At 36.6% G+C, this 15,126-nt stretch overlaps 1 protein-coding gene across 3 annotated transcripts in view; it reads right to left on the reverse strand.

Moving 5' to 3' along the window:
• tbck (TBC1 domain containing kinase) overlaps positions 1 to 15,126 on the reverse strand; it is a 34,016-nt gene that overhangs the window by 17,772 nt on the left and 1,118 nt on the right. For 2 of the 3 annotated variants that reach the window (XM_028018804.1, XM_028018805.1), the window contains exons 4-21: positions 14,418 to 14,532; positions 14,027 to 14,100; positions 13,731 to 13,872; positions 13,542 to 13,602; positions 13,391 to 13,452; positions 12,660 to 12,721; positions 11,742 to 11,890; positions 11,460 to 11,598; positions 11,236 to 11,335; positions 9,604 to 9,653; positions 9,357 to 9,486; positions 8,316 to 8,414; positions 8,175 to 8,237; positions 7,939 to 8,065; positions 7,684 to 7,734; positions 6,761 to 6,844; positions 4,185 to 4,270; positions 1,353 to 1,389 (exon numbers count right to left, since the gene is read on the reverse strand). In XM_028018804.1, the coding sequence (XP_027874605.1) occupies positions 1,353 to 1,389; positions 4,185 to 4,270; positions 6,761 to 6,844; positions 7,684 to 7,734; positions 7,939 to 8,065; positions 8,175 to 8,237; positions 8,316 to 8,414; positions 9,357 to 9,486; positions 9,604 to 9,653; positions 11,236 to 11,335; positions 11,460 to 11,598; positions 11,742 to 11,890; positions 12,660 to 12,721; positions 13,391 to 13,452; positions 13,542 to 13,602; positions 13,731 to 13,872; positions 14,027 to 14,100; positions 14,418 to 14,532 (1,631 nt within the window). The remainder of the gene's footprint in view (positions 1 to 1,352; positions 1,390 to 4,184; positions 4,271 to 6,760; positions 6,845 to 7,683; positions 7,735 to 7,938; positions 8,066 to 8,174; positions 8,238 to 8,315; positions 8,415 to 9,356; positions 9,487 to 9,603; positions 9,654 to 11,235; positions 11,336 to 11,459; positions 11,599 to 11,741; positions 11,891 to 12,659; positions 12,722 to 13,390; positions 13,453 to 13,541; positions 13,603 to 13,730; positions 13,873 to 14,026; positions 14,101 to 14,417; positions 14,533 to 15,126) is intronic. The other variant, XM_028018806.1, reaches the window with a different exon arrangement.

Consider the following 15,126-nt stretch of genomic DNA (forward strand, 5'->3'; position numbering starts at 1 on the left):
CGGAATAAATTTGTCTCTGTGGATTAAAACTACAAGCTTACAAGGCAAAACTGAGCAATGCCTGGAAGCATATTTGGTGTAGGAGGCAGCTGGGAAAAGGTTTAGGTGGGCGATGTTACAAAAAAAATGACTGGAAGAACATCAGCAGGCTCAGGAGGTTTAGAACAAGAACTCTCATTATGAGCCAACTCTTTTCAGACCAAATAAAACCACATCCTGATACCATGTCCCTCTGCAATTATTATTTCAATCATATGACTTTCTTTGCTCCTAAATGTAACACGTCTCCTCTCTTGACATGCATAAACATGACTCTGACTTGGTGCTCCTGTTTATACAATTCAGATTTTTTTTTTCGTCTATATGGAGGCAGAATCCCACAGTGGTGCAGTGGGCTGAGAGAACGCTTCAGAGGGTCCCAACACATTAGCAGTCAACTGAATAGACTGGTGGGTGTGAGTGACAGGTAGTGTGTCTGTTTGTGAAAGGAAGCAGGGCCTCCAACCTTGTTTTATATTGGACTGAGGACATTAGCAGTCAAAAAAGCACACCTGAATACTAGGCACTGACTGGCTCTGTGGGAGGATTTGGGACAAAAAGTAAACAAACTAAACTCTGCACCCTCACATGTAAGAGCATGTGTCTAATTAATTGAAAATGGAGTTATACTACCAAGAACAGAGAACGTACAGGCAATTACATTGACCATTCCAAGGCTGATGGGTCAGTTCAGAGAAATCACTATTGTTAAATTCTATGTATGCATCCAAACTAAATGTGAAAGTTATTCAAATAGTTGTTCTATTTATGTTATTTTTACTTGTAAAAAATGTTGGTTGGTTTGATCATGGTTATGCTTTAAAGTGTGTAAAGATAAGAGCATGAAATAAACATACATGACCTTCTCAAAACAGAAAAAAAGTGTAACAGATGTAAACATGGAGCTATTAACTGGAATCAATAGAAGCACATAAAAGGTAGTAGTTTACAAACATGAAACTGGATGATCTAATTAAATATATTTTACTGTTTATTTTGACAGCTCAGCCTGGGACGGGAGTTTCCATTTAAGATCTTGATGTTTGGTAGAAATGTGACAATCAGCTCATTTGTCAGACATATATTTGAACATTAAGTTATTTAATTACAATCCAATGAAATAAGGACACATCTAAATGTGAATATAAACTATCATAGAAAAAATACAGGCAGTGGTGAGTGGATCTCATATTTCTCTAGATGTTTTTCTAGATTAACAACATCTAGAGATAATATCTCAAGAAATTCCTAAAAAATTGGCCCTGAAAAATGCAATTAGGTACTAGGAACAAACACAACAAAATGCAACTTACGTGTAAACATTGTGAGGAACCAGGGAATAGCATAAAGCTGTGATGGAAAAAAACAGAAAGAGACGGAAAGACTGGTTATATTAGGACGTTATTAGAATTTAGTAATCTGGACTTCACAAAATCACATAATACCGGACTTCACATTCACATCAATAACAATTTAAAGAGAAACCCCTGACTTGGAGGCAGATCACAAATCTGCTGAAAATGCAAGATTAGTTTGTTTCTTAGGCAGAACTGGGGAAGCAAACAATAAATGTCCCTATGCCAGTTCTGACATCCTTCCTCTTATTCTCAGCTGAGCATAAAAAGACACCTGCTCACACAGAAAGGCCCCATTGGTTTCCTCCTTAAACCAATGGGGCACACATTTAGCCTGTTGGATCAGTTAGAGAAAAACTATAGCTCGTCTCAGAAAGGTAATTGACCTGTGGTTGTGCAGGAGCTGGTAGCTATTCAATAATAAGGACCTCTGGTGTCTGAAATAGTGATGAACCAGAGCATTACTGCGCTCCAAGTATCATCCCTAGTCACAGAACCTCTGGTTCAGCCAGATTGAATTAGTGGAGGTGCAAATTGTATACTCTGGAGAGGAGATAGCACTAAATTGAAACAGCCTGAATTAAACCACAGACTATATGTAATCTAGATTGCTAACCATGCTGAAAAAAGAGCACTGGAAACTTACCAAAGGTCCATAATGAGTTTCTGTGTCACTGAAAAATTAGATGCTTTAGCATCTATTCACTAAGGGAGAACAAGTTAGGAATCGGAAAAGTGCAAGTACAGAGTTTGTTGTTTATTCGGTTTTAGCTAAACGTTTTCATGCAAGGCAGACATATTGGATGTTTGCTTTGTTGTTGCCAAAAAATTGTAGACTTGCACTTGAAAATCCAAATTCAGGGTACTTCGTAGTTAAAATGTTCACTTTAAGATATCATCTTCTGAATAAAAATAAAACATGATAAAACTGCCTTTTTCAATTTTGTGACTTTTTAATGACAAACTCCAAAACTTGTAGTACTTACTGTTTCAAAATGTCTCTACATAGTACCCACTGGAAAACAGTGTTTTGCATTTATTCTTTGGCTTTGTTGGGGCTGATGGAGTATTTGCTAAGTGAAAGTTAAGTGGATTTAATGTCTCTCGTCTAATTACATGGTCTGACGTGCATGACAGCTGTATCCACACAGATTATTTAGCATTATCCAGACATAAAACTGAAACAGAAACACAGCCAAAGTTGGCAGGACTTCAAAGGCTTAAAATCCATAAAAAAACAGTAACGTTTTTGTTAACTGCTGTTCTGACCAAGGCATAGGCTGGATATAAACATCAAGGTATATCAAAGTTTTAAAAAGTTACATTTTCAAAACTGCTAAAATTCCCCACCATCGCGATCCTGTAGGTTAAATATATTTTCATGAGATTCCATAAAAAGCGGCACAGGAGATTTTCTCTGGCTGTATGGAGAATAAATAAGTCAGCTCCACAGCCTGCTGATCAGCACTGCAGCTCAGCTGGCTGAATGAAGGTCCTACATTCCCTTACTTATAAAGAAATAAAATAAGCTGGTAGCAAGTATTTAGAACTGCTAAGAACAAGTCTTTTTCTAACTAAAATAAGACCAGCTGTCACTCTAATTAATGCCTATGGTGTTAAGTCAGGATTATTTTTGTGCAATTCAGATCATTTTTGCATTTTCGTGGCAAACTGGCAAAAAAAGTTTTTTTGCAATGACCCAATAAATCAACCTCATCGAAAGTCAATGGAAGCCACTACACCTTGTCGTGGGGATGTTAGTACATCAGACAGGAAGTGGTAAGGATAGAGTTGCTAAAGAGTGACTGGACCTCTTTCACAACTGTTTGCACTTCTAGCTTTGCTTAAATTTATGTAACAATAAAAATGATGCTTAAACATTGTAGATTACATTTCAAATCTAGTTAACAATATCCATCCATGCATTATCTTACACTCTTAACCGTAGTGGGGTCGCGAGGTGTGCCGGTGCCTATCTCCAGTGGTCAACGGCTGAGAGGTGGGGTTCACCCTGGACAGTTCGCCGGTCCATCACAACGACAATACTATATTACTTAAACAGCTGTGGGATTTTTTTCTGTTTTAAATAAAATAGTCATTTGTTTAAATATGTTTAAAATGAGGTAGTTTTACTTAATGTTTTTTTACAATCCAAAGGCTATGCAGGACATTTATCAAGAAACTAAATTTAATTGCAGTAAATCCAATTACCAATAGTAATTCTGTGTTTAAAATGCACTACTCAGGAGCTGCAGCGTCGAAAACTCAGAAGGAAGCTGCAGGCTCTGATACTTCACTATCCAACTGGTGATATTTCAGAGGCTGCTCCACAGATGACACACATTCATCAGCACGCAACTAAATTCACAGACAGGTGGCACAGACTTTAACCTTGTCACTGAGCAAAGCTGTAAGGAGGAAGGCAAAGGGCATCAGGAATTGGCCCATAGTGAAAAAAATAAGCTAAGTCCAGCAGAAGGCAGTCATTAAGTGTGCCTGGAAGACATGAGCCGCTGTATAAATTACTAGCTGTGGACTATGGGGAGAACTTGACTGTGACCACAAATTCAGGAAGGAAGGATGTGGAACAAAATGTGTCAGTGGCAATGAAGAGATATGCCCGGCCATCCAAGGAGGTTTCTTTGCCCTTGGCAAGGAGCAAGAATAATTTTCTTCTGTCTCTGAATTGAAGTAAAACTTGCAATGTAAGACGAACGTTATCTGAGCATGTCCTGCACTGGAGCCTGTTGTCATCAGTTTGACAGGACACTTTCATCCTGTGCAACTTACATCTGGAATGAAGCCAATCTCATTTAGATGGTTGCTTAGCTCTGGGTCATGAAAGGCAATCATCTGGGAGAAAACAGTCAAGTACTCTGGAACAAAAGCAAAAGAGCGAAAAGGTCAGGAAAAAAATCTATTCTATAACATGTACTCAAAAACACACAATGAATGTGGCTTTGATAGCTATGAATCAATTCACCCCTTTGCAAATTAATGTGGCATTGTTAATCATCAAGAAAAATAAATGGATGTTTTATGGCTGCTAGTAAAATACTTTGATAAGTTATGAAAATAATTATAAAAATGTTAGCCTGGTCATTGCCTTCCTTACTCAATTTCGCTCAATTCTCATCTACCTTCAGTGCACCATCTGGAATTTCTCTGATTGCCCTCAATTTCTCTGACTTAATTTCAACCAGGCCAATCAGTGAACAGAACGATTAGTTGTGAAAGATTAGGTCAGTTTTCAGCAGTTTTTTATTTGTAGTCTGCGTGTAGCTGGCAATAGCAGCAATGGGACTGAACAAAGCCATTCAGTCCAAGTTGGTCATGCTTCCAAATGTTGAAATAACAGCTGCCTCACATGGATTGGCACTTCTCTCTTAGCAGAAGGGGATGGTTGTATAAAAGTAGAGGCAATTTCCAATCAGTTTCATAGTGCTGAACTGGCCAGTTGCAAACATTACGCCCAAACGTTATCGACTGGGTAAAATTTGAAACTTCGAGAAAGCAATCTTTCTCAATGGCCAAGGGTTCAGGCCTTCTGTGCAAAGCAAAAAGAACAGCAAAGGGCTGGTTTTTACCAGGCCATAAAAATGTGCAAATCCTACAAATGCTTGAACTTATTTGCATTTATTTTCTCACATAAACTATATAAATGTATTTATGTATTTAGTATAGTATTTTACCACAATATGTTACATGAAATATTTTATTATATAGTGCTAGGTTATTGCAAGACTCAGGAAAAATACTGAATCTTGCAGTATTCAGTACATTTACTGAATTGTTAAATGTATTCTTACATTTACTGAATACTGCAAAAAGTACAAAAATTATGAAAGGTCAATAAGACCAGCCAGATATAATTATATAACATCCACAAATTATTATTATACATCTCTAATTAATTGTATCTTATTTGCTTACAACTTCATGTAAATGCTCTGGTATTTTTCTGCTAAATATGTAAAGTGCTACAACATTGTACAGGGTTTCTGCAAAAATCATACATTAAAATGTATGGTTTAATGTATACATTAAAACCTACATAATGATTTTAATGTATGATCTAGATTATTCACAAAAAACAACTTCTGTAGGTAAATTTGTGTTTCAGAAAAGCTTCAATAAAGCTTCAATAAGCCATGTACCAAGGTCCCTGCCACATCCATGTAGCTCGTAGTAAACAATAGAGTAGGAACTTTTTGATATTCATCTTCTTGTAGTTGTAAGATCTCCAGTTCTTGGAACAGATTTTATTGCTGGTTTCCAGTGATAAATCTGGTCCTTCAATAATGTTTGTTGACCTAAATGGGCCTTGCAAATCTGCTACAGCATAATAATATTACACAATTCATTAGTCAAATGGACCCTACAGAAATCCAGATAATATGTGACTAATTATGGCCCTGATTCCTATTTAAGCCAAAAATGTGAGCTCATTCTGATAACCCCTCTGCTAATATACATTGTTCACTAGAGTCACCAAACAACATCCTAACAGTAGACTATGATAGATAAAATAAATACTTTCATTATTTGGGTATAAATGTATTAACTACTCAATGTTAGAGTAACGTGTACGAATCGATGCATAGTTGGAAAATAACGTCATTTGGTCGATAGGTAAGTTGCATCCCCGGAAATATTGGGTACGAAAGATTTTTTTAAAATGGCAAAGGAACAAAAATGACCAATGCACTATTTTAGTTAGAAATGACAAAATTAACACTTAAAAAATAATGTGAGTTATTTTCTTTTGGGGAGAGGGGAGTCTAAACATTCCATTTGGACATCTGATCCTCAAACGTTGAATTAAAGTAGTTTTCCCCCACAAACAAACATTAGGCACCTCTGCATAGCAACTATTCAAAGAAGGATACAATAACAGTCTCATTCCTGACAGAGATTCAGAGGTGTGCAAGGCATCTCTTTATCAGCCACGCAGGAATTGATTATCATATTTCTCTGCAGGCATTTGCAGTTTCATTTGTTTCCATATTTCTAAATGATGTGGCTCAGCTGCAGACTCCATTAAGACAGACTGAAATTAGTTTTCACAGTTTAGAAGCAACACTGAGCCCAGATTTAATCAATATTAGGGTGACAAGCTGACACCCTGTCAGCCTATGATAATTTGTTTCTAAACTTAAAGCCTCTGACTGCGTTTAATCATTAAAACTCAACCTGCAGTGGCAGATGATAAAACAAGCTTAAAAGCACTGAGAAAGGAAGCCTATAGTGAAAGGATGCTTCACAAATGTACACTGCAACATTAGGAAGAAACATGATTGACTTTTCTTTTAACCAAGAAATTTTACTCGGACACAAAACGAAGGTTTCTTCTTTAATTATCTTACCTTGGATGACATGGGAGTTGTCCTTCAGGAAAAAATTGTACAGGTACTTTGGGATGAAGGCAGACATGCAGGCATATGCTAATGCTATAGAGAGAACAACATATATACAAATTTAATGTAGAAATAAACACTTGGCATTTACATGAAGATGTATCAGCCAGAAATAATTTTGGGCTTTTCATTTGAATTGTGTATGTTTTATTTTTAGGTTCAACCAAACAAACTAGGATTTACAGTGATTAAAGCAGTTGCACCAAACTATGTCCAAGTTTCAACCATCTGACCTACTGTACATACTGTATGTTCACCCCATCATAGACTAGAAACTGCTGAAACATCAGTGTTGTCATTCACAGTGAAGCCGGTTTAACATCAACATGAAGGTGCCAACAAATATAAAAGCTTCTGCTTCAACACGGAGATCTTTGGGGCCAAATGATACGTTCAGCTGCCCACATGGACAGGCTAAATAATCCTTGAAAAAAATGGTTTTATTGAGATCGAGATTTAGTCTTTGTTATCACAATGACAAGAAGTCTGTTTGGAGGAGTAAAAGTGAGGTAACATAACTGAACTACACTTTTGCTAATGAAGATTAGTCAAATTTATTGTGAGTCAGAGTTACAACCAGATCTAGTTGGGGTCTACACAAGGCATCTGATTTCTCTGAAACTTGGAGAAGGAATTTTAAGCAAACATTGTTCATGGTGTATCTGTAAATTTGAGGCTGTTTGTATATTTTTGAGCTCTGTCTAGGTTATTGAATTCCCTCAATTATCCTTAAAATTATTAAAGGTGTAAGTTACATGTTCAGCAAACCTTGAAAAAAAAAAGAGGCCTTAAATAAAAGATTAAAAAACCCAATTAAAATGAAACTGATGATCTGTGCATCCAAGCTGGAAAGTTCAAACTGAGATCCTCACCTTCGTTATTGAAGTTCAAATATAAGAATGGAGCACAAAGTGAATCCAAACCTGAAATGGAAAGTGCATCAAAAAAATTAAAGGTCAAACTAAAGCACCTGTGGTCAAAAAAATGTTGTTTCTAAAACAAGGCATAATCGCCATCTAGTGTTCACTTATGGGTGTTACCAGGATAATAAAAGGAAAAAAAAGAGAGAGAGAAAAAAAAGAGAGGCTACAGATTCAAAAAAAGAAGATGAATGGGGAGTAACTGACCCTGCCAGTAGACCAGGTCGGGATGGGAGACCACCCAGGCTTTTAACACACGCCTGAACTTGATGTGACCCTGAGGAGATGACAGTAGCTCGTCATACTGGTGGCAGCGTGGGATATCCACCTCAATCTGCACAAAAAAAAAAAGAAAACATAAAAATAAACAACTTCAGCATGAAATAACAAACCTTTGAAAAAAGTAAACTGACTCAGCTGTTAGCTTTTATTCTTCAGCCTACCTGTCTGTCAGTTGGTATGGGAGTATCCTTGTCAATGCTGTCATACTTAGCTTGAATGTCACCCTATGCAAAAAAAATACAAAGAACAGATGAACCAATGCACCTTTTCTCATTTAAATTTAGTTGCTTTAGGTTTTGTACCTCAATGCCCAGCAAAGCAGCCCAAGCCAGTCCTCTAACCAGAGGAGGAATATCCACTCTGGCCTCTCTCCACATAAGGTTCTTTTTGTATGGATAGCCCTAAAGACAAAACATATAAAGTATCACAGAGTAAATATACAAAGAAATTTTCAATGGCGATTTCATTGATTAAAGGAATAAACTATCCAAAACAAACTGGTCCTCCACAAAAATTTTATTGTCCCCTAAATCTAATAACTAGCCTTGACACCACTTGCATCAAAAGGGCCAGTGCAATAATTGTGAAATTGGGGGAAAGAGAAAGAAAAAAAAATGCATCCTTTTAAAAATCTTTTACAAATTAAAATCTGAAACTATGGCGTGCATTTGTATTCAGCCTCTCTGAATCAATATTTTGTAGACATGGCTTTCACTATAATTTTATAATTAAAACTGCACGTCTTGTCTCTACTAGCTTTGGACATCTTAATGATGGAGTTGTTGCTCATTCTCCCTGAAAACTGGTTCGAGTTCTGTCAGACGGAACGAAAAGCAGCTACAAACATCAACTTTGAAGTATTGACATCAATTCTCGGTGGAATTAAGGTCTCGAACTTGACACAGGAGTATGCTTTGATGTAACTCTGGCCGTATATTTAGGGTTGTTGGAAGGTGAACATCTAACAGGTTAATGTGTATCCTCCAACAGGTTTTCTTCCAGATTTCCTCAGTGTTTAACTCCATCAAACTTCCAACCAACTCTGACCAGTTTTCGCATCTATGATGACGAAATGATTCCTCACAGCATGTTGCTGCTACCTCCATGTTTCAAGGTGGTGGTGCATTTACTACTATAGATTTTTGAACAAAAAGTATTTTACAAACCATGTGGTTGTCCTTCCCTTTCATAATTATGCTATATTCTGTGTTTCTCTTTCACATAAAATACCAATGAAATATACTGCAGATTGAAGTTGAGAACATTATGCTTGTGTATTCTACCACGGGTGTGGATTCTGAGTGTGTAATGCTGATGTACACAAGTACATATGCTGCCCTAACCTTGAGCAACCTGTCAAATAGGATGATGCGGATGAGCTGGTACTCTGTGTCTCTCTCGCGGATGATGAGTGGCAGCGTGACAGTGGCCGACAGCTCATTGCTGCTGTTAGACTGCGGCAAACTCGACTGTCTGCAGGAGGAAGGTGGATAGGGACATGACATTACTGGTGCCAAAAGGAATGACAAGATAATGCTAAAAAATAGTGACTTGGAAGATGGGAAAGGTCTTAGAATGGAGGAGGCTTACTCATCTTCCAGCAGAGGGTAATAGGCTTCTCCAGCAACATCCTTCAGTCTCTAGACCAAAAAAAAAAGATATTCTTTTTCATGTCCTGATTTCAACTCTATAATCTGCGATAAGAGTCAACGAAGCAAAACGTCCAATTTGACATACATGTGTTTGCCTCTCATTTATGCTTAAAGTAAAGGGCCCACTGATCTTCAGTTTGGCACAGTTTAATAATCTGTACATATAGATAATATGGACACTAAAATGAAAACATACCTTTTGTAAAAATGAAAATCTGCAAAATAATCATATATTACAATCTAATGTAACTGTAACTGAATTGCTCATTTTAAATATTGAGTGACTGTGATTGTTTTTTATTTTGGCCCTTCAAGAATCAGTTTGAGGGGATTCTTTTCAGTGTTACATAACTAGCAATGAATGAATGAATCTTTTTATGGTTTAGTTTATTTTTGGTTGGTTTCCTGTTGCGAAGTTACCACTAGATTATAGTCAACGCATTTTGAATAGGGTTGAGGCTAGCACTATTTCAGTAGTTTCAGGTTTGCCTGCTTTATCCATTCCAACCAAGTTTTTGTTCATTAGGATAATTGGTCTGTTGCAACACTCAACCCTTTCCAGGTTTCAAATGTCTGTCTGTTTATTTAACATAAAGTTGACTAATTTGCAAGTAGCCCTGCAAGCAGCAAAACCAACCCTTAGCATACTGCCGCCACCACCTTACCTTTACTCCTCCTAACATCCTTCCTGTCACTGTGGCCAAACATTTCAATCTTTGTCTCATCTGATCACCAAACTTTTGTCCAGAAGGCATTTGACCTGTCTGTGTTGAATATTTTATCCAATATTTAATCTATCAATTTTAAGCAGCAGCAAGTTTTTTGGTTGGCACCCTCTGTTCATTCCAATGCAAATGCCTGTTCAGTGTGGATAATGAGACTGGTGCTGCAGCTGGTTTCATTTTATTATGGCTCTAATCCAAACTAATTTATTTTTATGAGCGGGAGACGGTTGTTATTTGGACACGAATGGATTCAGGACAATGCGTCCCAAATACTGATCAAAACTGGATTTGCGATGCACAAATAAGACTCCTTCTCACACCTCTTGCTTCGACACTATTAAGTAAATTACAGGAAATATTCCTACATTATATATTTTCCAACGAAAATCATGCAATTTGAATGAATACCACCATTACTAATCAAAATTCCAGCAAAAACAATACCCATATCTTGTTGATGTCTACAAAAGTGTGTTCTTTCTCTGGGTCTTGCTAAGAGGTATTTATCAAAATATTAGAGGGGGTTTATGTTCATTCATTTTATAAAAGACACATTTGGGTCTATAGCAGTAAATATGTATATAGTTAAGGCGGCAAGTATATTTTTATACATTTTTAGGATTCTAGAAATTACACTAAGCACTCTTAGTTCTTCTTTATGAAATTTATTGAAGTTGACCATTACAAGCATTTTACCTTGAAAAAAAGAAAAAATGAAAATTGGTGACACTTTTTTGTATTTTTTTCGTTCGTTTTCTATGTGTCTTTCACTGTCAACATTTTTTCCAGTGATACGATTATCAAAACTTGCATCTTAATGTAGTAAAGTACACAAACCGCCTTACATTTCTGAGTTGGCACAGAGACAGCGTCACTGTGGTGTCATCAAGCAGGAAGCTTCGATCTCTCCCTTGGCCAAACGACTCCCCATCCTCCAAGACAAACCTAAAAGAAAATATAAGAGCATGCAGATATAGCATTCTAAATAGGCCATAACATGATTAAATATGTGCATATATTCAGATAACCCCCATGTGATTCAGTGTATGTCTGTGTGGATGTGATGTACTTGGGCAATGTGCAGACTGGTGGCTTAGACTGGATGATTTCCTTGTTGGTAAGCTCCTTCTCCAGGTCCCCACCCGCGAGGCACCATAGATGGTACACCTCATCTATGCCGCGCTCTGACAAGTAATCCTCATCATCATCTAGGATTACACACAGACAAAAGCTCAAGTACTAGGTAGAAACAGTAGGTCAAAACATAGCTTTAATGTTTTGTCCTGCTGTTTCAGGTCTAGAAAAAGAGATATTTAATCAAACTAAGAATCAGGTAATATTTGAAGGAGACCTTTGCAAAGATCACTGATGTCATCTGGGAGCTCTAGGTGTGCACAGCGCAAAGAAGATGAAAACAAACTGACAGGCTTCTGGAAGGGTGAATAGTGGCAGGAAATGCCATCAAAAACAGGGTCTCTAAGCAGCTCGGCAGGGGTTGGCCTTCAGGTTACAAAAAGCAGAAAAGGGTTAAATGGTAAAAGGCCTGCATTTGTATCACACTTTATCAAGTCCAAGGATTGCAAAGCTCTTTACACTACATTCACCCATTCATACACACATCCACACATGGAGTAAAGGGACAAAAATGGAGATGTACCAATAGAATCAGCCAGAAATCAAAACTGGTCAATCTTCCCTTGATATACAGTATACGACTGTATATCAAGGGAATATCAAGCATACAGTCGTATATCAAGTATACAGTCGTATACTGTAAAATCAGTATATGACTGAAAATCAGTTTTTTTAAACCCTTGTTTATATTGGATGCAGTACAATTGTTTTCGGACCATAAACACAAAAACCAACTGCAATTTGATACACTTATCAAATGAACTTATTAAAAAAGAAATAGTAAAAGGTTTGGGACATATGCTTGATTAAATTAAATTTAGATAATCTTGAATTTATTTGATTTCCTTTGCGATTCCAAAGTACCTGATTGTAATTTTCACTAAACTTCAATAAACAAGATCAACAACTAAGCCTCAGTTTTGTGTCTTGACTGACATCCTGTGGTGAGAGGCAGAAAGTTACTCACGCTAGTTGAGTTTTGTATATCTATACTTTATATCCTACAGAGTTCTTCAATACATTGAGGAAAGTGTGGCTAAAGTTAATCAACAAACAATAACATAATATACAGAACACATTTTCACCAGCAGTGTGAATAAACGTGGGAGAAATTTGTAGCAAACACTATATTTACCTTTTGGATGGAAGAAAGGTCAAACACTTCCTTAATAATTCAACAACATTCTCAGGCAGCTCCTGTGAACACGTCATAAACGTGATGATCAGCTACTTTCCCCATTTAAGTTATCTCAAAAGGTTGCATTTTCAATACATCAACACAGTAAATATGTATAAATGCCTTTGGTAATTAAGTACATTTAAATAGGATTGATCAGTTCAGAAGGTTTCTTTAATTCTACAGAATAAGGATGATTACATCTAAAAACTTATGTGTTATATATTTTTATTTCATGACATATACTAAAAAATGGCTCCTAAAATCTGGTATGAAACAAGGATACATTTTGTATCCTTGTTTCAAGATCAACAACTAAGCCTGTTTTGTGTCTTAACTGACATCCTGTGGTGAAAGGATGTCACCATCCTCTCACCATAGAGGATAGGAAAAGGCCATTGCAGACATGGCCTTTAACACATATACAAGTATTAAAAACTGAAACTCTTATGAATAAAACTAGAACTAAAACTTATCAATTTGTAAAATAAGAAACCTACGGATTAAAATCCAGCCTTCACATAATTTCTAGGTCTATAGCGGTACGTACACATGCTTTCTACTTATCTCAAAAGTAACAAACTATTAACAGTAACTAGTAATATTAAATAGTTGTCTAATTGTAACTAGTAATATTAAATAGTTGTCTAATTGTGTAGGTGCAGAGACGGAGTGTTTCTCAGGCGTACCTTAATGATTTCTAAACATCCATGTTCCTCAGCAAGGACAGTGACAATATCATCCATGCAACCTGGCAAAAACAGATGTCTCATATTCAGCCCAGTTGAGTTTAAAAGGCCAGTGCTTTACACTCAGGTTAATTAAATCCTTTTTACTCACCCAAGGTTAAAATGAACTTCAGTTTGTCACTTATTTCAATGTTCTGCAAGACTCTTCTTCCCTATAATTGATTAACATCATCAGATCAGAAACTAATCATTATTCGAACAGCTGGAATTTAGGAAAAGTCCAGTTGAAAATAATAATAAAATAACTAAATATTTCAGGGGGTTTAGGAGGGATTCTTACTGCACATAGTTCAAAGAGTAAGATTCCAAGTGACCAGACATCCGACTTGGGTCCTGAGGGCAATGGAGTTTCACTATGTGATGGATCACTGGGGTTGAAGCAGCCCAGGGCAATCACCTCTGGAGCAAGGTAAGATGGGTTGCTGGAGTCGATATGACACAGCACATCAGCTCACACTTATCATCCTGTACGTTACGCTTCTTGAAGTTTGGTTGGAATGAAACCAGAGAGACAGAATTGTAGCTCTGACCTCTGCCTCATAGCTACCTGGGAAAATTAAAGAGGAAACGACTTACCCAATGGGAAAATCAACATCCGCCCCATGATCAGTCATGTGGTAAAGGCCAAATTTTGCCAGTTTGACATTGCCCTTAAAAAACAAAATTCATCACAAAATGAGAGTTTGTAGATATTTCCATTGCTATTTAACTGATATAAAAACCCAACAGATTTCATAGTTTTGATTTGGTCATTTGAAAATAATGTAATATAAATACATATTAAATCTTAATATGTTATATTTTTAAAATAACAAATGCAATAATTCAGTTTAGTTTTAAATATTTGAAATTAATTGCATTCTTATTCGTGACTACAGTATTTGGCAGCAGGATTAAAAAAAAGTCATATTAAAGCACAGATTTACTTGTCTTTTAACAGGACTAAAAACATTGTTACAAACAGTACCTTGCAATCCAAAAGTACATTGTTTGGGCTGAGGGCTCTGTGCACCAAGCCATGTTTGTTCATGAAGTCCAGACCTTCAAGAACCTCATAGGAAACTTGGAGAACCTTTTCTGGACTAACATAAATTCAATAAAAAGTGAGAGTTGGAACATTTGTGTGTCAAGGTTTTGCAGACATATTTTTAGCAATACCACAATATAAACAGCTGACAAAGTTAATGCATGCTACAGTATCTACTTTGTATCTACCTTACAAAATTGATAGGAATATATACTCATTAAACTTTTTCCCATTTTGTCATGTTACTATCACAAATCTTGATTGGGATTTTATGTGATAGACCAACACAAATCAGCACAAATTGTGAAGCAGAAGGAAAAGAACATAAAATGTTCATGCCCCAAAATAATTCTGTGCAACCAAATACCTATAGAAGTCATATGATTATTACATACATTCTACCGATATATAATTTAATCTCAATAAATACACTGCGAGTCAGTGCACAGACAGCATTAACCAGAAATGCAGCCAAGCGGTCCACAGTAACTCTACAGAGACAGTACACCACTAACAGTGGCCCTTATAGAGAAAAACTGTTGACAGGCTGCAACACACTGACAGGCTGGTGTAGATGTTCAATCAACTTCAACCATAGAAGAAACCGTAAACATCCAGAGTTACAGCATAATGATTTGGTTTAAAGCAC

This window comes from Xiphophorus couchianus, chromosome 5 (genome assembly GCF_001444195.1).
Source record: "Xiphophorus couchianus chromosome 5, X_couchianus-1.0, whole genome shotgun sequence".
In the NCBI taxonomy this organism is placed as follows: Eukaryota; Metazoa; Chordata; class Actinopteri; order Cyprinodontiformes; family Poeciliidae; genus Xiphophorus; species Xiphophorus couchianus.